Here is a 24898-nt window from a genome sequence, read left to right as displayed (position 1 = left end):
TTTAGTAGACCATTGCTGCCCAGACCCTTGTTCCCAGGAGCCAAGCCTGGACAGGCACCAGGATGGGACCCGGCTTCTTTCCAGAGCATAATCCTTTTCAGTTACCTAACTCCTAGACATGGTTTTGTCCTAAAGGAAAGGACAGGGGTGCATCCAGGCTTCTCCTTTGAACTCTCCCCAGACTTTTCCAGACGGGAGTTTCTCTGTGTAGCTCTGGCTGTCCTGAAATCTGCTCAGTCTTATCCCCTCGGCAGCTGCCCTAGACAATGCTCCCGGGGCAGCTGGTTTCTCCTCCAAAGCACATAACCCTTTCTTTCTTACAGCGGGCTAACAGGAATACTTAAGGCAGTAATGACTTGGACCCTTGACAACACACAATCAACACACACCCATTTCTGAACAGCATTGTTTTTAACTCAAGAAAAATCACAACACATGTTATTTCCAGGCATAAAAATGTTTTTATGTTTTACTTCGAGTAGTGAGAAGGCAAAGTCCCCTTGTCCATCCTCTCAAAAGAAAAGAATTGGGGTTGGGGATTTAGCTCAGTGGTAGAGTGCTTGCCTAGCAAGCGCAAGGCCCTGGGTTCGGTCCCCAACTCAGAAAAAAAAAAAAAAAAAAAAAAAAGAATTATATTGGAGCTGCCGGCTGGCCTGCACAGGGTCCATCCCTTACAAGGCCATAGCCCCAGGTCTCATTTACTAAGTAAATCCAGCCCAAGTCCTTTCCAACTTAGGAATATGGCTGCTTTCAAATTTCTCCAACTGGATCGTGTTTCCAACGGCCTTTTAAACTTCTTTCCAACGCAGCTGTGCAGAGCTTTGGTTCTGTGCGCACCACTCCCCCACTCTCCTGTCTCAGCTCAGCGAAATCGGGCAACCATCAGCGCTGGTCCTTTTGGGAGAAAAGGGCGACAGCAGTCCTCCGCATCCTCGTCGCTCAAGTTTTCCAATCAGGGCGGGGCGGCGGCACCCCTCCGGCGGGCAGCCCTCACCAAGCACTGCTGCAACACCGGGTAGAGGCGCTGGCAGCCTTCCAGGCCCAGGCGCACCGCATCGGTCCAACTCTCAGTCTGGCCGCCTTCCCCACTGCCCAATAACCCGGCCACCTGATTGAGCACGGGCATGAGCGCCACCGTGAGGCCGGCCTCAGAATGCTCCTCCTCCAGTCGCGTGGGGTCCAGCAGCCAAGTCGGGGAGGGCCCCGGTGTGAGGCTCAAGCCGCAGCCCACTACCAGATCGTACATCTCCACTCCCGCGTCGGCCAGGGCGAGCGCAGCAGCGGTGAGGGCCGCGGCCAGCGCAGAGCCGCCGTCCTCCAGCAGCAGCGCGGACACCTCGAGTTGAGCACGAGGGTAGCGTCCTAAGCGCACAGCGGGCTCCAGAGCCTCCTGCAGAGCCAGACCCAGCTCACGATCCTCGCTGCTGCCCTGGGGCGCGCGACGCCGGCGACCGGAGAAGGGCGCGCGACGGAAATCGCAGAGCAAGCGACCCCGGAGAGCAGCCGGAGCTTCACCGCCCGCTCCGGCGGGACCGCCGCCGCGCTCACCGCCCTCGGCCTGCCGCGGACCGGACACGGCGCACAGCACCTTGGTACCTCCCGCTTCCAGGTAGGCTGAGCCCTTAGCCTGGCTCAGCAGCCCTGCGCGGGCGTACACCGGTCGTAGGCGCGTCGGGTCGCGAGCAGCGGGCGTCTCGTCTTCTTCGGCCGCGTACAGCTGCGGCGGCTGGGACTCCTCTGGCCCTCGGATGCGGCGGTGGTCTCCCGGCATGGCGGCTACCGGCGTACGAGCTACTTCCGCCTGCCAGGATGCCTTGCGCACCGGCTCTTCCGCTCGCTTAAAGATACGCGCCCGCGCGGAGCCTATCGGGAGAGCGGTAGGTTTCCGCATTGCCACCTAGCGGAATGGAGGAAGAACGGCGAGGTATTGGCTGGACCTGTGGTTCCATAGGACCTGATCTACTGTCATTCCTTGAATTTTGCATTCAGATTGTTTTATATAAGCTTGCCCTAGGTAAGAACTTTTTGTTCGGGCTGAAGAGATGGCTCAGCGGTTAAGAGCACTGACTGCTCTTCCAGAGGTCCTGAGTTCAATTCAGCAACCACATGGTGGCTCACAACCATCTGTAATGAGATCTGATGCCCTCTTCTGTGTGTCTGAGTACAGGATACTCATGTACATGAAATAAATAAATTAATTAAAAAAAAAAAAGAACTTTTTGTTCATTCCTGTAGTTAGTCCCCTGGCTTGCTTCAACACTTGTTTAATAAATGGACGTTATCTCTCTTCCTACAACTGAATAATAATTCTAACACTCTGAGATCTGTCATAAGCAAGCAGTATCTCAGCTTCCAGACCCTGCTGTTTGTAGATTCATATAAATTGCATTTTAGGGCCGAGCCAGGGTCTTGAACCTATTTCAGGTTAAAGAAGCAGGGATGGGGCAGTTACTAGAAGACATCTCTACATTCATACCTCCTACATTAGTTGTCTGACCTCATATCAGCAGCTTCAAGGGGAGGCACGTTGAACACACATGATGAAAGCCATTATGAGGTTGTCCCAAGAGACTAAGAATGGTGCTTCTTCATGTGAAGCAATTCAGAAGAATTTTCCTCCACCCCTTTTACTGAATGCCTCAATTTCAGCCCACCCATTCTGCCTCTAGCTCTGCTCTCCCAGGGGCCGTTCCTCAAGTTCAGGAGTCTGAGGCTGTACTCTGTGATAACATCAATCAGAAACCAGCCAGAACCACACACAGCCTGTATTCTGCATGTATAGGGAGCTGAGGTCAACCTCAGGAGAAAGGAGAGCGTGGTATCATCTAGTATTGCACATGGTCCTTTATTTTCTGCAGTGGAAGGCTTCCTTCCCACTTGCAGACCTAGAAGCCTCAGGTTGGCAGAGTGACCTCATCTAGACGTGATCAGGATGTTAGGTAGCATTCCTGGGTAGTGACTTTAGACAGATGGCGCTGACATTATGGCTCAGAGCAGAATGGAAAGGGGCAATGAATCACAGGACAGCTCCAGGCGCGTTCCAGTTACTGCTGGATCAGGACGGAGGGCTGCTGAAAGGTCCCAAGACTCAAATGTCTTCGTGGCAGGAGGAGAGCTCCTGGCTAGACTCCTGCACCTGAACATGACTGGTTGTCGGGGAGATGCTTTCCTGAGAGGGCTTCCCTCCCATCAGTTCTTTACATCTCCGAGACGGAGCTGGGCAAAGGAAGTAGCCAGCTGCAGTGCTTCCTGAAGGCAGCCCACGTTCTTGCCTGTGGCCTGGGCAGACATGTCCTTCCCACCACCTTTACCATCCATCAGGCCTGAAACCTGCTGGACCCACTCGCTGGCTTTTAGCCCCCGGTTGGCTGCATTCTAGAAGACAGAAAGGGAAAATGGTAGTCAGCATAGAAGATGGGACTGAGGTGGGGAATGGCAGGAGCCCCCAACACCCATTTGTGTCATGGGTGAAGCTACCACAGGCCAAGACTAACTCTATAGCGGTTACAGGAGAGCAGCTATGGCCAGTGCCAAGGTGAGGACAAAAAGCTAAGCCAGTAGTGAATACTGTCACCCAAAAGAAAGCCTAAGAGGTAAAAGGCACCAAGGGGGTGTGTGTGTGTGACAAACGACAGATCAACTGTTTCTAATCAGGACTGCATGCACACAAACACAGTCTTCTCCTTGAGAAGCTAAACATAGTGTTTCCCACGGCCTACGGGTTTGCAGACTGATTTGGACTGAGGCTGTAGGAAGTTCTGACCTGAGGAACCTGACACAAGCATGTGATCTTGCCAGCCTCATTGTCTACTGTGAAGAGCATTGCAGATGTCTGAGGAGAATGTGTCTTGAAAAGCTTCAAAGCTTCATTCAGGGCCTGAGGGGAGAATCTTGTGTTAGGTCACAGCACTGGGGCAGGGAGCCCTGCCTTCTAAAGGGAGTCTGTGGAACTCAGCCCTCAGAGCACCATCCCATTTCCTAAGAGCAGACCCTGTTCCCAGGAGCCCGTGCAAAGACCCTGGCTCCTAAGCATAGGAAGCTCCTCCCTCTCAGGCCACCAGACCTCTCCATGGCTCAGCCGTGGGCCTCAGGTGACCACAAACTCAAAATTAAAGGGCTGGCAAGGCTGGAAGGACAAACACCCCCCAGCTGACGTAGGGCCCTGGCCCTCTCCCTGCTTGCCTTGGCCGATGCACCGCTCTCCATCTCCAGGATGACCAGAGGCTGGTTGGGGTTGCTGTCAATCAGCTGCTTAGTCTTCTCTAACACCTACAAGAAGCCCAGGAGAAAGGCTTAGGCCAAGGGCCCAGACTCTCAACCCTGTCAGCCTCTCTCTAGAAAACCTGTGGGCTCTCTTACAGCTGCCAGCACTACCAAGACTCACTCGCTTCTGGACATCGGCTTTGCTGGCCCGGTCTAGGTCATCCATGACTTTCTTCAGGGATTTCAAAGTCTCCCGTTGTTCATCTTTCTGCCACTGGGGAATGACTGCAGTGGCCAGGACCTGGAACCAAAGCAGAAGACCATCTGGGGTCTGGGCCAATAGGAGGTAGAGTGAAACTCAAGCCCACTCTGCCACACCCTCTGTCTCTGAACCAAAGTCTTCCATGGCCAGAGCTTGAGAAAACAGGAAACCACCAAGATATCTGCTGGCTTTAAGACTAGTCACTATATTAACGCAGCAGCCATCACTGGACAGAAAGTAGCGTGATAAAGGGGGCTTCCATTGAGACCTGGTCCTAACCAGCTGTGAATAGAGCCTGCAAAGACTTGCAGGGAGCCCAGCATACCAAGAAATTCCAGGGGTTCCAGGTTAGTATGGATACATGATATCCTTCCCCAGCCCCCAGCATGTGGCTCAGGTTTGCAGGGACATGCTGAGGCCAGAGGTCAGCTGTAAATCTGAGGGCAGCCTGAGCTGTAGAGTGCCTTTCAGGCTAGTCCTGGCTACAGAATAGGACCCCGTCTTTAAAAAGCACAACAAATAAAGGAACAAAAAGTTTAAGCACAGGGAGGGTCTTACTCCTTGGTTGGATATAAGGAACAAACAGAGGGAGGCCATCCCTACCTCACCAAGGTCAGCAATTTCCTTCTGCACATCCTTGTTGGGTGCAGTCTGGGCCTTCACTTTGACCTCCATGGCCGAGAGAGATTTCTTCAAGGTTTCTGACTTCCTGAGGGCCTAGGAAGAGAAAGATCAGAGCTATAAACATGAGGATTCCTTTCCTTCAGGAAGCAAGGGCTCTGGGCACACACACGTGGGCAGCAAAGGCTGCACCTAATTCCTGTTCAAAGCTAGTTCATGCTCATGACCCGGAAGCCCTTCCACCTGGGGAAATGACCTTTCCTCAGAATCTACCACAAAGCTGAACGGCTCTCCTTGGTGCCACGTTCCTCACAGTGTCCACCCCTGGGATATGTGGAGGGAAGGGCATATGAAGCAGGAGGATACTCAGGCTTGCCCTCACACACAGACCTGGGCTAGGAGGAAGGCGCAGGATTTATGTATTCTGCTTTCCTAGATGTTGTTTGCTTTTTAGAAATTTCTCCTATAGTTTTGTGTGTGATGTGTGTGTGTGTGTGTGTGTGTGTGTGTGTGTGTGTGTGTGTATACGCGCGGTGTATGAGTGTGTATATATATGCTTTATCTGTGAGAGAGAACAACTCTATGAAGTCAGTTCTCTCCATACATTTTATGTGGGTCACTGATCACAACCTCAGGTTATCAGTCTTTGTGGCAAGCGCCATTTTGTACTGAGCCATGCGACCGGCCCCCAAATATAAAAGATTATACATGATGGCTAGAAGCCCTGCACATTGACAGCTCTCCTCTGACTGGCAGGACCCACAGGTCAGCCTGACCTGCTCACCTTCTGGGCTTCAGCACCTGTGACAGCAACAATCCTGCGGATACCCTTGGCAATGGCTTCTTCAGTCACTATCACGAAAGCTCCTGCATGGCTAGAATTCCGTAGATGTCTGAAAGCAGAACACACACACACAAAGCTGAAGAAAAAGGAGTTTGTGGAGCCCTGGGTGAGAGGCATTTGCCCTAGGAAGCAATTCATTTTTTTTTTTTTTTTGGTTCTTTTTTTCAGAGCTGGGGACCGAACCCAGGGCCTTGCGCTTCCTAGGTAAGCGCTCTACCACTGAGCTAAATCCCCAACCCCCCTAGGAAGCAATTTTGAGACAGGGTGTCTCTATGTAGCCCTGGCTGACCAGGAACTCACTCTGTAGGCCAGGCTGGCCTCAAACTCAGAAATCTGTCTGCCTCCCAAGTGCTGGGATTAAAGACATTTGCCACCACACCTCCAGCTGCCTTTCACTCTTGAGGGATTTTATGAGCACAGTTCAGAAGCAAAGGCAAGAAAGAGAAGGAGCAGAGCGGGGGAGAGAGTTGGGCCGAGGCTGGAAGCCAGGGCTTCAGAATGCTCAGAGAGCAGGACACTATTTCTTCGAGCCTCACTTCTCTCAAGTATGAAAAGTAGAGAAGTCTGCCTTGCCAGACTGTTACGAAAACCATATAAGACTGTGTTCAAAATGCCAAAACCCCTAATAACCAACTCAGTAATACTGTTATTAGAGTGCAGGAGACATTTTGATTTGGTGGAACAAGAGCTGTATCTTGTATGTAAAAACGCTCCCTGGGTGAGACTACTGAGGACTACTTTTCACGACCCTAGTACTCTTTTTTTTTTTTTGGTTCTTTTTTTCAGAGCTGGGGACCGAACCCAGGGCCTTGCACGACCCTAGTACTCTTAAACAAACAGATCTATAATGGGACTCAGTCTCCAGTTGCTCAGAGGACCCAAGGTGCATTAACTCTCAGTCACTTTCTGAGAGACTGGTAGAGTCTTGGAAAGCCACTCCCGAAGGTGTCAGTGAATGTGTGTGCCTGAGTATAAGTGAGACCTCCTAAAGGCCCCTGCCGTCTTTGTACACTGTTAATGTTTCCCACTGGCCTGAGGCCTGCCGGAGGCTCTGGCTGGCATAATCAGGCCTTCAGGGATATGCTTTCCGTGCTGCTTGCAGAGCAAGTGCTCCCAAGCCAGCCAAGCCAGGTCTCCTGAGGAGCTCTCAGGCAATGGATTCAGCTTCCCTTCCCAGATGCTGCTCTGGCAAAGGGCTTCAGGGAGCACAGGTCTAGAATGACCTGGGGCCAGGGCCTAAGCTCCGTGAGCATCTAAAGCCTTGCTCATTTCTGAATTCTCACAGCTTCACTTAGAGGGTAAACCCAGGAAACAAGAGCCAGCAATTGAGAATGTGCAGACAGAGTCTTCATCTCCTCATCCTGGAAAGGACATTTCATTAGAAACCCAAGACACGGTAACAGTGAACACTGAGGGGTCTCGCTGGACTGCCAGGCTGTGAAGATTCTTGGAAATCTGATTTGGCGAGTCCATTTCTGAGGACTTCATTTTACCCTTAGAAAAAGGGGAGTCTGAGGCTCAGTGGAAGAACACTCGGTTAGCATCCGAGGCCCTGAGCGCCAATCAAAGCATAGCAAATCATAAACAAACGAATGAAGGAATGACCTTTGGCCCAGTCTAGTTTCACATCCTCAAGGGGGAGGCCATAAGCAGGTGAGCCCATCTATTGCTGTCCCTGCCAAGGTACTCACGTTCCTCCACAAAACTCAACAGAAGTAAGGGAGCCGGCAGGCCCGGAGGGGTCATCTAGCAGTTCTGACACTGGGACTCCAATGGAGACAACTCGCACAGGGTCAGGATAGGTCTCATCAAATACAGCTCGAAGGCCCTGGATGGCTTTTGCTGCAGCCAGGGGACAATCCAGGGTGTAGACAGGCTACGGTAAAAAGAGAGGAAAAAAGCTAGAACAATCTCTAAAGGTGAGGAAGCGGCCTGGCCAGCATCTGGGCCTGTACCCAGGCTCTGAGGTTGTAACCCCACAGCGTCTGGCACACACCCTGAGCCTCCTGAAATAACAACCCGTGTTAAAGCAAAGAAAACCAGACAGGAACTTCTAACCTTTTTGTTAAACTGCTAGGCAAACACTATTAACTACAAGAACACTGGCTTCTTAAGGAGGTGGGAGATCAAAGACACCACACTATAGGCAGTTGGAGAGACACAGCTTTCAGCATCTCTGTGAACGGGTCAGGACACAGTACAACAGAGTGGGAGCATCTGGATCTTTGAGCCTCCACGACAGAAAGCCATGGTACAGGAAGAGTGAGCCTCACGTTGCAAGAACTCCTCTGGCATGGGAGAGCCTACCTTAGCTGCCTCAATCATGCCATTGACAATCTCCTCAGTCTTCTTGATTTGCTCCGTGGACATGGCTCCCTTGGCAGTGAAGTCAAACCGAAGGCGGTCAGGAGCAACCAGTGAACCTTTCTGGTCTGCATCCCCAAGCACCGAGCGCAAGGCGAAGTTCAGGATGTGTGTAGCTGTATGGTTGCTCATGACAGGTCTTCGTCGGGGCTGCGGAGGGCAGAGATGGCTGCTACGGAGCTGTCACCAAGTACTAGAACATCTTGCTGGATACTAGGGTGCTCAGGGTAAAAACGGTTTTTCCCAGCTTTCTTTATAGAGTGGGCACAGAACTAAGTTCTAGCCAGGAGGGTGTGAGAGGGAATGTACGCCCTCCATCTTCCTCTGCTCAGAACAGGGATAACAAACTGGGGCTGATGGGCTGCACCTGATTGGTGGTCTGCTTGGATTTTGTTTTAGGATAGGCCTGGCCTGGAACTCAAAGACCCATGGGTCTCTACCTCCTGGGATTAAAGACTTAAGTCACCATGCCCAGCCTCTTGTTGGTTTTGGTACTGTTTTGTAAATAGGATTACTGGAACACAACTACATTATCTGTTTACACACATTAAACATATTGTACCGCATCATAGCTGAGAAGTTGTGCTTGATACCATACGGCCTGAGGAGCCAAAAGTATTTACTTGGGATTTCCAAAAAGAAGCTTGCCAACCCCTGGCCCGAATAACGCATCTTACAACTACCGCTTTGGTCCATGAAACTAAATCCTGAGCAAACCTAGGGATGAATAATGATCAAAGACAAGCTGGCCCTTTAACATCTATAATGTGAAACACGTACTGCTTCTGAGCTATTACTGTAGATGCCTGGCACATGCAACAGAACCTAGCTTTATTTCTGTTTTTGAGACAGGGTCACACTATGCAAGCCAAAGGCTGACCTCAAGCTCCCGACGCTTCTGCCAAGCACAAAGGTGTCCAGTGTGCACACATCGCCTGAACTCCTAGCTCTTAACATAAAAAAGCTCCTTGACTCCGAAAAAGTTCATGGAATTTGAAAAGCAATCCATGGGCGAAGGGGATGCTTTACAGGACAGGATCAGGGTAAATTGTATACATGTGTGAAACTGTCAAAGACTAAATAACACTTACAAAAAGATTAACTTTGGACCAAATAGGCTTGAGGGGTTAGCTCGTCCCACACAAACTACATACAAACTGCACCTACATTACTACTGTGCTTTGCTAATACTGTCACTTAGGAGGGGCCTACAAAATGTCTTAGTGGGCAAAGGCACTTGCCACCAAGCTTGACAATCTGAGTTCAATGCCTGGGACCCACTTGGTAAGAACCAACTCTTTCAGGTCACCCTCGACCTGCATGTGTGCTGTGAAATGTGCACAGAGACAAGATATTAAAAATAGGCAGGCAAAGTACTGCTCACCTTAAAACTCAGGAAGCAGAACCAGGCAGATCTCTGTGAGTTCGAGGCCAGCCTGGTCTATGAAATTAATTCCAGGAAAGCCAGGGCTCTCTGGCTCAGAAAGACACCAAAAATAAATAAATAAATAAAAGTATTAAAAATAATTACGACCGGGTTGGGGATTTGGCTCAGTGGTAGAGCGCTTGCCTAGCAAGCGAAAAGCCCTGGGTTCAGTCCCCAGTTCCGAAAAAAAAGAAAAGAAAAAAAAAAATTACGACCAAGATCAAATGGGGAGCTGGACAGGGTGGTGCAAGTCCATGCTTCTAGCATTCAGGAGACAGGACAACAGGATGACCCTAAGGCCTAACTACAAAGTGTTCAAGAGACGGACTCACTAAGTAAGTAAATAAACATCACATGTGGACTAGCATATGCAACTTACCTCGTCAATGAACAGCCGGACTTGATCCCCCACTCTCAGGTTACCATATATTGTTCCTATGTGCAGCACATACCCGCCTCGGACCTGAGCATTCTTCACTGTAAACTCAGTTTTCTGCAGAGTCAAGGACACCAACAAGTAAATAGAATCTTCAAACACATCAATTCTTTCATGGGCAGACACATCCCTATCGTCAGATGATGTATGTACACGCTGCCCTTTGATGAACTGCCTAGGGTGACCTTGCCTCTTAACTTTCCTGTCTTCTCTCTCAGGTGCTGGGATCACACATGCATAGCCCCACTCCCAGCTTTAGAGAGTGTGGGAATGGAATCCAGGGAGTGTGCATGCTAAGCAAGCGTTCTACAAACAGAACTGCTTCCTCAGCGAAGAACACCTTAAAATCCTCTGAAATGGATCCTATCCTATCAGTAGGAATCAGCTGCCAAAGGAGACCAACTGACTGAGCCATCAGCACCAAACAGCCAGCAGTGGCCACACTAGAGGCTGAGCTGTCTAAGAATGTTTGTCCTTCAAGAGTGTCTCTGCCAGGCATGGTGACGCCCACCTCTACTCCTAACACAGGAAAGGCTGAGCAGGCTTCCTGAGAGATCAAGACTGACCTGGGCTATAAGTGTGAGACTCTGCCTCAAAAGCCCAACAAAGAATACCAATCAGCAAGTGAAAACGGAGTCCTTCTCCTTATGCAGAAGGAAGCATGTAGGAATAAGTGTTAGCATCTGCATCCTGCCTGCAAGGGACCCTCAGTACCTAAGAACTGAGACAGCAACAGGTATAGTGGTTAAGGGCATTGACTGCTCTTCCAGAGGTCCTGAGTTCAATTCTCAGCAACCACACGGTGGCTCTCAACCACCCTCCTTTGGTATGTCTGAATACAGCAACAGTATACTCATATACATGAAATAGTAATAACAACAATAATAGCAGCAGCCCTCCTGCCTGCAGAAGAAATACCAACAAAAGAATAAGATCAAGCATCTGTCAAGTCAGCCCCCTCAAGGCTCAGAGTGTGAAGGAGAAGAGAAGGCACCCAGCTCCCCCAACCCCGCTTGCCTTCCACAGCTAACAAGAAAGAGTTTGGCCTTACATCCTCACTGCTGTCGTCGACCTTCACCAAGTAGCCTTCATCGAAGATCTGCCCTCCTTGCTCGGCATAGAAACAGGTCTTGTCCAGCACCACTCCGCACTCCTGGCCAGTGACCACCTCGTCCACAAACATCTTTTCCCTACGCAGAGCAAGCACGGTAGCCACTGTACATTCAAACACTGCTCAACAGATACAGAAATGGGGGAGACAGGTCAGTGACTTTGGTGGAAAAAAAATATACACATACACATATACATATACATGTATATGTATATATATATATGTATATATATATATATACACACACACACACACACACACACACACATAATTTTATTCCCCCTCTGTGCTGAGACTGAAGTTTGAACCCAGACCTTCATGTTACCCAAGCACTCATCCCCAGAGCTCCCAGGCGCAGCCCAGGTCACATATTCTCTCCGTTTTTTGGAGACAGGGTCTTAGTACGTAGTCCTTGCTGGCTTGGAATTCTCTACGTAGACCTGGTTAGCCTCCAACTCACAGAGATCCACCTGCCTCTGCATCCTTTGTATTGAGATTAAAATCACACCATACCTGGCTCCAATCCCATGTTCTTAGTTGCTTTTTGCTAAGTTCTATTGCTATTGGTCCTTATTGTCTATTTGTATTTTGAAACCAGCCCCTTAGACTGCATAAAAGAACTAGCACACTGATTTCCCACTAGAGAATCACTGCTTGGCCACAGGGATTTCCTAGGGTTTTCAGTGTTAACACTGGGGCATTTCTGAATAAACTGGACAGTTGGTCACCCTGTACCTTAGACACAAACTTGGTAAATCTAATTCTGTCTCATACAATTATAGTAATATATTTTAAATTCTCTCTCTCACACACCCACTTACACACATATAGATGTGTACACACACATGCACAGACACACACACAGATGTGTACACACATATGCACACAGACACTCAAACACATACAGACACACACACACACTTAAAGCTAATGGACTTGGGCTGGGCACAGCAGCATGTGTTCAATCTTAAGCACTTGGAAGGCTGAGACAGACAGATTTCTGAGTTCAAGGCCAGCCTGGTATAAATAGGAAGTTCTAGACTAGTCAGAGCTACACAGTAAGACCCTGTCTCAAAGAAGCAAAATGAAACAAACAGCCTCACGACATGATTTTGGTATAAGACGATGTCTGCCGGGCCCATGCAGTGCATACCCACTTGTTTATTCACATTTTCTAGAAGTCTATTCTATTATTCCCGTGCAGGGTTCAGCAGCTGCTACAACTGTGACTGTTTTTTCTGCAACATGTTCCCAATGAAGGGAAATTGGTTTAAGAGTAGCTGGAAGCGGGGTTGGGGATTTAGCTCAGTGGTAGAGCGCTTGCCTAGCAAGCGCAAGGCTCTGGGTTTGGTCCCCAGCTCCGGGGAAAAAAAAAAAAAGAGTAGCTGGAAGCTCCCTACAGAAACAACTTCCTGTAACTATATTTAAATATATGGTTAAGGAGACCACCAGCCAAGGGCGTCTATGAGTATAAAAGTACAGCTGGGCACCTTGAGACTCGTCTCTTGAACCTCCCCAAGTGAAAAGTCAGACAGCATGCAAGTAGAAGGCTAGCGTACCATAGCTACCACTGGAGTCTGAATGGTAGTTATACTTTGGAGAATCATCTGTGGCCTCCAAACCCTTTGCCCGGAGTTCTTCAATCGCATAAATGTCCAGCATGATGAGGTCTTCGCCCCCTGCCCCCTTGCCCTGTGACTTCAGCTGTCAAAACAAGAGAAAAGAGAGCCTCAGTTACGTCAGTCTAGGAGAAAAGAGAACTGAGACTTGACAAAAATATGGCCACGGAAAAACCAAGAACAACGTTCTTTAATCTTCACGCTGCTGGCATTTGGTCAGACCAGCCTTTGCTTTGGGGGCTGTCTTCTAGCATGTCAGGACACTGAGTAGCATCTCTAGGCTCTACCGACAAGATGACAGAACTCTGTCCCAGTTGTGGAAACTGAGAATGCCTTTAACACATTTGCAGACAGCCCAGGGGAGATGAGCATCACTGGCTGGGGGGTGGGGAGACCTTAAAGGAAAGGAATCAAGTTGTCTTCTGCCAAGCAGGTGCTGCCTTTCATCTCATCCCGCATATTCTTTTCTTTCTGTGATGGTGGTGGTAACAGAAATAGAGGTTTTGGGGTTGGGGATTTGGCTCAGTGGTAGAGCGCTTGCCTAGCAAGCGCAAGGCCCTGGGTTCAGTCCCCAGCTCCGAAAAAAAAGAAAAGAAAAAAAAAAAAAAAAGAAAAAAGAAATAGAGGTTTTTTCCTTAAGAAAGAGAAAGCAGCCCCAAGAGCTAGTGAGCGGGGAGACAGGTGCTTAGAGTCACTCGTCACATTCCTTACTTACCTGGGCCAGTTTCCTCTCTTCTTCAAAGCCATCCATATCTACCACCAGGCCCTTCTCTTCAGCAATCAATCCAGTGAGATCCACTGGGAATCCGTAAGTATCATAGAGGAGCCAAGCGGTATCACCTGCACAGTACACAGCAACTGTGTCAAAAACGACATGGACAGACCCTTCTCTTCCCATGCCAAGCCCTCCCAGGGCGCTGCTGGGAGGAACAGGAGTGAACAGAGTTAAGGCAAGACAAACCTTTTAGGTCTGAGCTATAAGAAAGATAAAGGGTCTCCTGGTAAATTTCTGTTTCTTAAACTGAGCACTATGAATGAGTTCTTTAATCTTTCTCTTTTAACATTTCACTCTAATAAAAAGGAAATAACCAGGACTAGAGAGACAGCTCAGAGGTCAGGAGCACTTGTCACTCTTGCAGAGGACCTGAGTATCCATGGTGGGCTACTCACAAACACCAAACACCTATTATTCCCCAGGGGTTCCAGTGCCCTCTTCTCTCCTCTGTGGGCACTGCACTCACACTCTCCCACACCACACACACAATCAAAAAGAAGCAAAACATCATGGAAGGGAAAAAAAATAATTTTCTCAGCTGATGCAAGATAATGTGGACTTCAGGTTACTTTCATGTGCAAAACATGCAGACATAAACACCTATTCCCAATCTCATGCAGATTAAAATCCTGAAGCATTGGTTACACACTAAAATCTTATGTTTTACTTCCTGAGATAGGATTTTGCTATGTGTCCCAGAGCCTGGCCTTGACCTTATAATCCTCCGGCCTTGGCAGCTACAACGAGATTACAGCCACCATGTTGCCAACTCCTAAGAGTTTACCTCTGAGAAACATATTTGGAAAAGGTTTTTACTTGTGTGTTGTTTGAAGTTTTACCACAGTAAATTCTTTTATAGTTCATTGTGCTCCAAGTCCAACTGCTTAAACAAAAGCAGTTTAAGTGGGGTGCATTCAACCTTGGCGGAGGTGAGAGCTGGGCCTCACCTGGGATGGTTTGGCAGTCTCCTAAGCTCTGAATTTTCCGGTCCAGGATGCGCCGCCCTCTGCTGAGAGTCTTGAGAAACTGTACCTCTTCTTCATTAATGATGTCCTTCACCATATCTGGGTCCTTCTTCAGCTCAGGAAAGGCGTCTCCCTGACAGAAGGGGTTCAGGTGGCCAGACTATCCCATGACATACCCCCTTCTTTTTGGTTGTGAGCCTAGCCTTTAACGGCTGAGCCATCTCTCCAGCCCCCCCTTCTTTTTTAAGATGGGGATTCACACTATATGCAGTCCTGGCTGGCCTATAACTTATACAATGCAGTCAGGCTGGCGTCAAACTCACCTGCCTCTGCCTCTGCCTCTGCCTCTGCCTTTGCCACTCAGGTGCTGGAATTCAAGTGTACACCACCGGGGCTGGGGATTTAGCTCAGTGGTAGAGCGCTTACCTAGGAAGCGCAAGGCCCTGGGTTCGGTCCCCAGCTCCGAAAAAAAGAACCAAAAAAAAAAAAAAAAAGTGTACACCACCATACCTGACCCCCATCATCTCTAGTAAGATGTCCATTCACAGTATATCAGCACCCACCATATCCCTCTTAGACTATGACATCAGCACGGAGATGAAAGCAGGGGTCTTCTACGTACCAGGGATTGAACGACAACATCAACTAATGTGGCGAAGAAACCCCTGCTGGCGTTCAGTTTCTCGTGGGAATAGCGAACAGCTCGGCGAAGGATCCGTCTCAGCACATACCTGTGAGAGGCAGGCCTTAGCATCAGCTAGGAAACAGCCCCAGCTGAGGCCCTGGTAGCTCCTTGAAAACCCACTCAAAGCCAAGCAACATTAGCTTTTGTTCCTCTGCTTATGCAGTTTATTTAACTACCCAAGCCAAAGCCAAACCGACGTATGAGGTCCCTGGCCCACACAGTCAGGAATGCAGTTTCCTGGGCTGAGTCAGTATCTACCCCTACCCTGCCAAGACCTGTCTGAGGGCTTTTGTGCCAGCTTTACCTCAGTACTTAGTAGAAACTGTTAAAAAAGAGGAGAGGGAGGGGATCTCTCCACTACACAAAAGGCAACAACAAAACAAAGTATGGCTTTGAGTTCCAGTCAGAACACTCATGGTATCCGCCCAAACCCTGTCCACAGTGTGACTGACTCACCCCCGACCTGTGTTGTCAGGTCGCCCGCCATCAGCCAGCGCCACAGTGATGGTCCGGGCGTGGTCAGCCAGAACCCTGTAGGCCATGTCAATTCCATCAGTGTCCTCAGCACCAACCTTCCCAGTATACGGCCGGGCGCCTGTACCCTGCAGGTGACCAGAGGAGAGGGCGATGAAACAGTCCTGCTCCTGCTGCCTTACATGAGCAGGCTTTTAGAGGGTGAGGAGCTCTGGGAGAGGACGATGATCTTGCCATGCCCCACAACTGCAAGAAAGGGGTGGTAGGGAGCCAAAGAGCCTCAAGTCAGGCCCTAGCCCTGGCGAATGGCATAGCATGCCTCTACTCAGAGAGTTAGGCTGACAGTATGGCGTAGGCAGACAGCAACAAGTACTTTGGGCTATAAAAGCACATGGGCATCCATCTATGCCGACAGTGCTAACGGTCCATCTTGCAGGCCTCCATAGACGTGCTCATGCTCCCAACATGATCAATACCTTCTGAATGGCTTCGAAGTAAGGAACGAAAAGGTCAGTGTCATAGTTGGACATCTTGTTCTGCAGCACAGACACCAATCTCTCCAGGCCCATCCCTGTGTCAATGCTTTTCTTGGGGAGAGGTTTCAGAACACCATCAGATTCCCTGTGTGACAGATACGAGAAGGAAACTGAAGCAGGCCGGGGCTGCTCCTCTCTGGGCCGTTGGTTAAAACTCACTCAGTATTGTTGGAAGGTTGTTATTATTCCCCGTTTGCCACTGTCTGGATTGTGAAGAGGGGCTGAATACCCAGTCTCCTTGTCTACTTGTTATTTTGGGGTGGGAATGGTGCTGAGACAGGGTCTTTCTACGTAGCCCTGGCTGTCCTTGAACACACTATGTAGACCAGGCTAGCCTCAAACTCAGAGATGAGCCTGCCCCTGCTTCCTGAATGCTGAAATTTAAGGCATGTACCACTACACCCAGAGCCTTTTTTTTTTTAAGATTTATTTATTTATAGTATATGAGTACACTGTAGCTATCTTCAGACACACTGAAAGAGGGCACTGGATCCCATTACAGATGGTTGTGAGCCACCATGTGGTTGCTGGGAATTGAACTCAGGACCTCTGGAAGAGCAGTCAGTGAGTGTTCTTAACTGCTAAGCCATCTTTCCAACCCAGAGCCTTATTCTTTTTTTTTTTATTTTCTTTTTTCCGGAGCTGGGGACCAAACCCAGGGCCTTGCGGTTGTTAGGCAAGCGCTCTACCACTGAGCTAAATCCCCAACCCCCCAGAGCCCTATTCTTAAAGCAGAGAGCAAATGGTTCAGGAAGCAAATGGTTCTCAGTATATGAGATATTAGTTTTTAAGTAGGTCCATTCCTGTCCCAGGGAGCAGATGGAAACCTGACAGACAATACAGTGCCACACGATCTCAGGAACGTCTGAAGCTCAGGGCTGTTCTCTGGCTCCAAAATTAAAGATCACAGACAACTTTCAGTCAAGAAGGTTTGGTTAAAGAAAAAGAACTGCTCTTAATGGAAAAAGAAAGGCCCACACTACCTGTTATATTGGATGAACACGAGATTCCAGATCTCTAGCACATTGGGGTCATCCTGGTTGACAAGGTGTGCAGCGTCCCTGCCACCAATGCGGTCATAGTGGATCTCACTGCAGGGACCACAGGGGCCCGTGTCACCCATCTCCCAGAAGTTGTCCTTCATGTTGCCAGGGAGAATTTTGGCTTCATCCAGTCTGCACAGAATAAGGAAGAGAAACCACTTGAAGCCACCAGGAATCCCTCCAAGACTTGCTTCTACCGCACATCAGATCCATGATTCCTTATGAAGAAGTGAGCCCCACTGCCTGGCAATCAGTCATTTAATTGAGAGATCACGTTTTTCTTTATGTTTTTGTGATGGTCTTGCTATGTAGCCAAAGCTGGTCCCGAACTCAGGATCCTGCCGCCTCTGCCAACAGGCTATAAAGATTACAGGTATGTCACCAAACCTGGGTATCACGATGAAATCTAATTAAATACCAAGTGGCTGGGGTATAGTTGAGTGGCCAAGTGTATATTTGGAACTCACTGCAAAGAGGGAAGGATTGGGGTGGGTGAGTAACCATCCTGATTCTCTCTTTCTCTTTCTAAAGAAATTTATTTATATAATGTGTGTATATATATATATATATATATGTGCTCTATCTGCATGCACACCTACATGCCAGAAGAGGACATCAGATCCCATTACAGATGGTTGTGAGCCACCATGTGGTTGCTGGGAACTGAACTCAGGATGACCTCTTGAAGAGCAGTCAGTGCTCTTAACCAGTGAGCCATCTCTCCAGCCTGACTGTGCTGAACTTAGAACTCTCTCTTCGTGTAGTGGGTTATACTCTTATCTGTACCCCCCATTTTATTAAGATTTAAGAATTTTTTAAGTCTGCAAGAGCAATATGAGCTTTCAACTGAGCCACCTCTCCATGCCCCTCTTACCCTAAATTTTGCCAGATCTGTCTACACTCCAGATCTGGCTCTAGGCCGGCTGCCTCATCCCCACCAAAGTAAGTAACATAGAGTCTTTCAACTGGAATACCAAACTCCTGGGTAAGAAGTTCCAGAGCCATCTTACATGCCAATTCCTATGAAAAGAAAGATCCAGAACACGGATTCAAAATGACAATATCTTCATTATAAACCAAAAAAATCCAACTTATACAGGAAACAAAAACTGAGACATCACGTGATGCGTGTTTTCTAGAGAGTCTCAGGATTATTAAATGCTGTTCATTCCAAATCTTCTAAATTATATTTTATGTTTTAGAAAAATCAAAATTAAAAACCCCGTCCCTTTTGTAGAAATGAACCTAGAGTTAGGAGGAAAAAAAAAAAACTAAGTCCCCAATGTTGAGCTTACCTTAAAATAGTCCCCAAAAGACCAGGAGCCCAGCATCTCAAAGAAGGTGTGGTGGTAGACATCTTTGCCCACGTCATCCAGGTCATTGTGTTTGCCCCCGGCTCGGATGCACTTCTGGGTATTGGCAGCTCTGCTCAGCTTTGCCATGGGGTGAGAAGGGTCTACTGTGTTTAGGAAGATGGGTTTGAACTAAAAGAGAGAAAGGAATAGCCTGATTTTTAAACGGTGCAGGTGATGTCAAGTGTGTAGCACCTGCAGGATGTGGTTCCCAGGTCACAGAGCAGTGTGTTCCCACGGTTCCTATGGCTGCGACCCTTTACTGAAGTTCCTCGTGTTGTGGTGACACCAACCATAACATTACTTTGCTGCTACTTCATAATTGTGATTTTGCTACTGTTATGAATCGTAATGTAAACACTGACCCACAGGTTGAGAATGGCTATCTTAAGATCACCCCAGGACTCACATACAAATGAACATGCTCACTTGGGAGTAAAGGTGACAGAAGGAAAGTCCTGAGACAGATAAGCATGTCTCCCTAGCTGATACAGGACTGGCTATGCAGGTTTGGTGTCCCTGCACCGGGGATTTAACCATTCGCACACACAGTGATGTGTCACTGCCAGACACATGACTTCGCCTTACTGTCCGTACCAGGCTCCTACAATTTGGTGTTTCCAACCTGGAAACCAGTAGCTACTTGTAACTGTGACAAATTAGTTCAAATCAATAGGAGGGCCAGAGAGATGGCTCAACATTTAAGAGATTTTGCTGCTCTCGCAGAGGCTCTAGGTTCAGTTCTCAGTACCCACAGGGCAACTCACATGTCTCTAACTCCAGGCCTATGGGATTCAACATTCTCATCTGGCCTCTGTGGGCACTGTATGTATGTGCTATACATAAATATGTGCAAACAACATGCATATACATAAAATAGAAATAAGTCAGTTTTTAAAAGAAGATTTGAAGGGGATGGATGAGATGGTTCAGGGGTTAAAAGCACTTACTGTTCCTACAGAGGTCCCAGATTCAATTCTCAGCACCCACATGATGGGTCAGAACCATCTGAAACTCCAGTTTCAGGGGCTTTAAACCCCTCCTCTGACAGGCACATGTGATATATAGACAAAATACCCATACTTATAAAACAAAATAAACATTGAAAAAAGGTTAAAAAAATGTTTGCCAGGGCTGGGTTTGGTGGTCCATGAATATAATCCCAGCTTTTTGGAGGTAGAGGCAGGTGGATCTCTGAGTTCAAGCCCAGTCAGATCTATATAGTGAGTTCCAGGACTATGTAGAAAGACCCTGTCTCAAAAAACCAAACCAAACAAAAAGACAGCTATAGTGACTAGCTACACTGGGAGACCAGGGCAGGCAGATCCTCGAGTTCCAGGGCCAGGTGCTCATACATACATGTAACAAGAAGGCTGAGGATATAGAGTGCTTGCTGATCATACCTTGAAGCCCCAGGTTCAATCCCCAGTAAGAAAGGAAAGAAAAGGGGTTGGGGATTTAGCTCAGTGGTAGAACGCTTGCCTAGCAAGCACAAGGCCCTGGGTTCAGTCCTCAGCTCCGAAAAAAAAAAGGAAAAAAAAAAAAAAAAAAAAGAAAGGAAAGAAAACAAATATTTTAAAGAAAACTTTTCAGTTTTATTTTTTATTTTTATGAAATCAGTGTTTGCCTGTATATGTATGTGTGTCACATGTGTGCTTAGAGCCCACAGAGCCAGAAGAGTACATTGGATCCCTGAAAGTGAAGTTACTGATGGTTGTGAGACACCTTGTGAGTGCTGGGAATTGAACCTGGGTCCTTTGGACAAGCAAGCAGACAGTGCTCACAAGTGTTGAGGCATCTCATCTCTCCAGCCCCCAACATTCTAATAAAAATGTTTTTTTTTTTCCTCAGAAGAAAGAGACAATGAAAGATGAAAAAATAAAATCTTAAAACCATATTTTGGTTTGTAGGGGAAAGCTAATAGCTTACAGGGCTGTAGTTATCTATCTTTCTAAGACTGCCTAGTTTCTCAATTACTCAGAAAAGTATGGCTTCCTTACTTACGGTGGATCTCTGTGAGTTCTAGCCCAATCAGATCTACATAGTGAGTTCTAACTCTGCTCTAGCATGCTCTCTCAGAAACTTTGCACTTCCTTACTTTCTCTACAGTTGCTCTCCCTGCCACACGGCTGACTGATGTCCACCACAGCTCAACACGAACAGCACAGTTTTGTTTGTTTGTTTGTTTTTCGGAGCGGGGGACCGAACCCAGGGCGCTCTACCACTGAGCTAAATCCCTAACCCCACAGCACAGTTTTTTATCTCCCCTTCTCGTCTCCATTCCATTCTCCTCTAGGCAACTGCTGCAGATGTAAATTTTGCCTGTCCTGGGGTTCTCTTTGAAATGTGTTTTTGTTTTTTGTTTTTTGTTTTTTTCCGGAGCTGAGGACGGTGAAATGTGTTTTTAAAAATAAGTTGCCCTCGAACTCTTAAAAAATTTTTTTTAGGGGGTTGGGGATTTAGCTCAGTGGTAGAGCGCTTGCCTAGGAAGCGCAAGGCCCTGGGTTCGGTCCCCAGCTCCGAAAAACAAAACAAAACAAAAAAAACAAAAAACAAAAAAAAAAAAACAAAAAATTTTTTTTTAATTTTTTGAGACGTGGTCTTATATGTAGCCTAGTTTGGCCTCAAATCCTTTTTTAAAGTGTTCTTCCTTTTTTCCTTCCTTCTCTCCTTTGCTCCTTATGTCCTTTGTGACCCTGGCTGCCCTGGAATTCATATGACCTTGAGTGGAGAGCCGCCTGCCTCTGCCTCTCAACTGCTAAGATTCAACCTTGTACACTACACCAGGGCTATCACCTGCCCCATCAAATTCTTGATCTCGAATGCCATAAAAGCAAGGAATCTTTGCAAGACTCATTTAAAACAGAATTTCTTGGCCGAATGTGGGAGCCATGTTTCCAGCCCCTCTCACTCACTTCTAACCATCGCACACAAGCAGTCCTGTTCTTTTCAGAAACTCGGGTTCACCACAGAGAGTCGCACAAGTTTACCTGCTGCGTGACAGAACCCAGGTTCTGCCTAACTCCAAGAGTTGGGCAGAGGAAGATCTTTACCTGGTTCATGCCTGCGTTGGCGAAGAGCAAGGTGGGGTCGTCCAGAGGGATGGTGGCGGAGGAGTGGACATAGGTGTGCTCATTTCGTTTGAAATAATTTATAAACCGCTCTCGGATCTCTCGTGCTGTTAGAGTGGAGTCCATCTCTGAAAATCTCCTCAGGGAACTAACTGGAAGAAGGAATGATGGGAAGTTAGGGAAACAGAACTAAAAGTGGGCATTACACAAGACTCATGGTGTCTCAGGCCAAGTCAAAGAATGACACAGGTTTTTTTGATCCTAAAACCTTCGTGTTGCAATGTCCCAGGTTACAGTCACACTCGCTGTGAAGTTTTTGCTGCCTCGGCAGAGTGACCCTGGCCATCTTCCCCCAGTTGACCTCAAGCAAAGCGGGGCCCTATTCCTGTTTTTCATTCATTAAACAAATATGCACTGAGCACCCACTGCCAGGAATCAGCGATGGCCACCTCAACAAAAGGAAGTGTCTGTATCTACTGGCCTCTGAAGAGCTTCCAGGTCGTTTGTTAACCTACAATGTCCCATATCCCCAAAGACAGAGCTGCTAGGATTGGGCTGACACTTGTGTCAGTGGCTGTGAACCCAGTGATAAGCTTATCTGTGCCACGGTTCACCCTAAAGAATCCAGGTACCAACCTCAACGTACCCTAAACTCTCCAGAACCCTAACTGGGAACGGGCTGGGTTCTAGCCATGAGATTACTACGAACTGTGACAGAGTATGTATTATTTCAAAATGAGCGTGCTATACGAAGAACGAACCCAGGGACTCAGAAGCGAGGGAGATTGACAAAAGGCAACTTTACTCTTTTATTTGTATTATAATATCCCTGAAAGGCAGGGCGCGTGTGGTGTGGGATGACCGGTTTTGGTGAGTGCCCCAATTGCTGTCTAGTGTGGTAGCGTTCTACGGTGCTGGGTGTCCTGACAAATGAGAACTGACTCGTTTGTGACATCATCCAAAGTCTCTAGAATTCTAGAGACCTTAACTGCTATATCACTTTAGCCAGAGTTTCGTCCCTGTGTGGAACAGGACCTTGCGAGCATCAGAGAAAAAGTAATGAAACGGATACTGTTCTACATCCACTAACACAGAGCTTTTAAACACACCCACAAAGCACATGACATCCTGACTCAGAGCCAACCACAACTCCAACTGATCTACTCATAGCTCAATTAGCACACCACCCAGACAGAAGCCCCAAAGGGACAAAAAAGATGGTACAACAGCCTGAGTAGGGGGAAAATGGCCTTGTATTCCCATAGGGTCTTGCTATTCACCATAAGGAGTTGAGGTTCTCAGAAATCTTATCATGCTGCATTCTCTTTTCAGCCCTTCTTAACAATGGCTACAAGACTGACGTTATAGTTGCTAAAGAAAATGAACTGCTTCTCTACACAGACAGGCTGAGGTAAAGTTAACATTCTAGAGCACATTTGAACTTCCCACCTTTGCCTTCTTGTCATGAACTGAGAACCAGTGGAGAAACAGTGCCCTCCTTAGGGAGGTGACTACATACAGACATAACCAGTGTGGTATACTGGGCTCTAACGTGTTGGCTATTACCCTATGGAGACTGGAGACTGTTCAAAGCTGTGTCCCCACCCAGACAATCCCAGAGCTCAGGAGTCTGAGGGAGGAAAACTGAGGTTCCAGATCAGGGACCCCGACCTTAATAAGTCAATTCCAACTTGTTCTTTCCTCGACATACATAAGAGATCTGTAGGACAGGGTGAGGATACATTCCACCAGGGGCTAAAAGACCTTCAGGACATTTATTTATTTGTATTTGCAAGCTTGGGGTCAAACCCTGGGCCTGGAATTACAAGGTGATTTCAGCCCCAGGACCTTGTAATGTAACATACTTCCAGTTATAAGCCAGGCATGCTGCCTGACCACTCCTTTCCCATCTTCCTAATGACTTCGTTTTGATAACGTATTTAAGCAAACCTTTCCTTTCTTCACCAGGTTCCCCCTCTTTTACTGTCTCCTAGCCTCAAAGGATAATTTGCCGGGACTATTTAATGCTCATCTCCCAATCACAGTATGTGTTACATCTCAGTAGGAGTCATCCTGGCTGGTTTCAGTTCATCCGTACAGCATGTTTTTAGTATCTAGTAGAGTGGTCGTTCAACACATGCTCATGATTAATTATACTCATCTTTAAATAGCATGCTGGGCATTAACAAACTCCAAAGCACACCAGGAAACTCAGACTGTCTGAAAATCTGCTGAATATACTTGTTCGGGTGAACCCGAGGGTATCAACTATTCTGTTATTATTAAGAGCACACGCCTTTGGTCTCACCACTCAAGAGGGACCCTGTGAGTCGAGGCCAGCCTGGTCTACATAGTGAAACCCTGTCTCAAAACAACATAAAGAATCGAGTCAGGAGTGCTGGCTCACGCCTGTAATTCTAGAACTCGAAATGCTGAGGCATGAGAACTGCCGCAAGTTCAAGGCCAGCCTTACAGAGTTGAGTTCAGGCCAGTCTGGGGTAAGGTTTGAGAAACTAATAAAGAATGAATGGAGATGCCTCTTAGAGAGAGAGACTCCATCCATTTTGGTCACTCTGTTCTTAAGGCCTGCCTCCCCAAACCCCTAGTGGATTAAAATTGGAGGAGACAAACCCTTAGGTCTGGGTCCGATGACTGGAGAGCAATCGCGATCTTCTCAAGGTCTTGGTCCTCCGCAAGTCCACCCGAAGCTACACCACTTTCAAGGCTCCGAAGGAATAGCAAAAGCTACTCTCGAGATTGTGCTCCTGCGGAGCCTGGGTCCCGACCCAAGCTAGGGGCGGGACCGCCCGGCAGCCCCTGCAGCTGCCCCTCCCCCTCCGAGCGCCGGCTCTTCTCGTAGAGCTCTCAGGGCTCGCTTTTCTCCCCAGGGTCCGCGTCCCCAGGGCCTTGACCAGAACCCACCGCCACTCGCCCGCAGTTACCTGCTCCCTCAGATGCGCACACACAGCTATACCCACCCGCCACAACCGGTGCCAGACCCGTACCTCACCACCCAATCAGAGCGCTCTGATGAAAAGTGACCCGCTACGCCTTGCCATCCACTAATATTATTGGTCCATTCTCACGCCAATCATTCGGAGCGCGAATGAG

The 24898-nt window shown here is 48.1% G+C and overlaps 2 protein-coding genes across 10 annotated transcripts; both read right to left on the bottom strand.

The window, feature by feature from the left end:
* Positions 1 to 388: 388 nt before the first annotated feature.
* Exosc6 (exosome component 6) lies at positions 389 to 1803 on the bottom strand. Its single transcript, NM_001400967.1, is given in 1 exon segment — positions 389 to 1803. A coding segment is annotated over 1 exon segment (819 nt). The 5' UTR covers positions 1772 to 1803; the 3' UTR covers positions 389 to 952.
* A 1023-nt stretch (positions 1804 to 2826) lies between these two features.
* Positions 2827 to 24795, bottom strand: Aars1 (alanyl-tRNA synthetase 1). 9 transcript variants are annotated; one of them, XM_087594215.1, is made up of 22 exons: positions 24730 to 24795; positions 24419 to 24512; positions 21770 to 21939; positions 18660 to 18848; positions 18239 to 18384; positions 17305 to 17496; positions 16262 to 16406; positions 15768 to 15913; positions 15249 to 15357; positions 14609 to 14759; positions 13602 to 13726; positions 12827 to 12971; positions 11208 to 11386; positions 10100 to 10213; positions 8238 to 8444; positions 7622 to 7806; positions 5871 to 5979; positions 5069 to 5182; positions 4385 to 4504; positions 4183 to 4269; positions 3764 to 3877; positions 2827 to 3375 (listed from the first exon to the last, which is right to left on the bottom strand). In XM_087594215.1, the coding sequence occupies exons 3-22, from the start codon at positions 21911 to 21913 to the stop codon at positions 3190 to 3192; spliced, it is 2907 nt and encodes a 968-aa protein (XP_087450341.1). In that variant the 5' UTR covers positions 21914 to 21939; positions 24419 to 24512; positions 24730 to 24795; the 3' UTR covers positions 2827 to 3189.
* Positions 24796 to 24898: the final 103 nt, after the last annotated feature.

Source organism: Rattus norvegicus, chromosome 19, assembly GCF_021556685.1.
Source record: "Rattus norvegicus strain SHRSP/BbbUtx chromosome 19, alternate assembly SHRSP_T2T, whole genome shotgun sequence".
Taxonomy (NCBI): Eukaryota; Metazoa; Chordata; class Mammalia; order Rodentia; family Muridae; genus Rattus; species Rattus norvegicus.
The sequence above is the reverse complement of the archived record's forward strand: the minus strand, read 5'-3'. Positions and strand labels throughout refer to the sequence as shown.

Bases quoted from the DNA above. Each gene is read 5' to 3' on its own strand.
- Aars1 (XM_087594215.1), bottom strand. From the start codon at position 21,913: ATGGACTCCACTCTAACAGCACGAGAGATCCGAGAGCGGTTTATAAAT. The intron at 15,914-16,261 runs GTATTGATCATG...GGTCACCTGCAG, and splicing joins ACTTCGAAGCCATTCAGAAG to GGTACAGGCGCCCGGCCGTA. The intron at 7,807-8,237 runs GTAGGCTCTCCC...TTTTTACCGTAG, and splicing joins GCATGATTGAGGCAGCTAAG to CCTGTCTACACCCTGGATTG.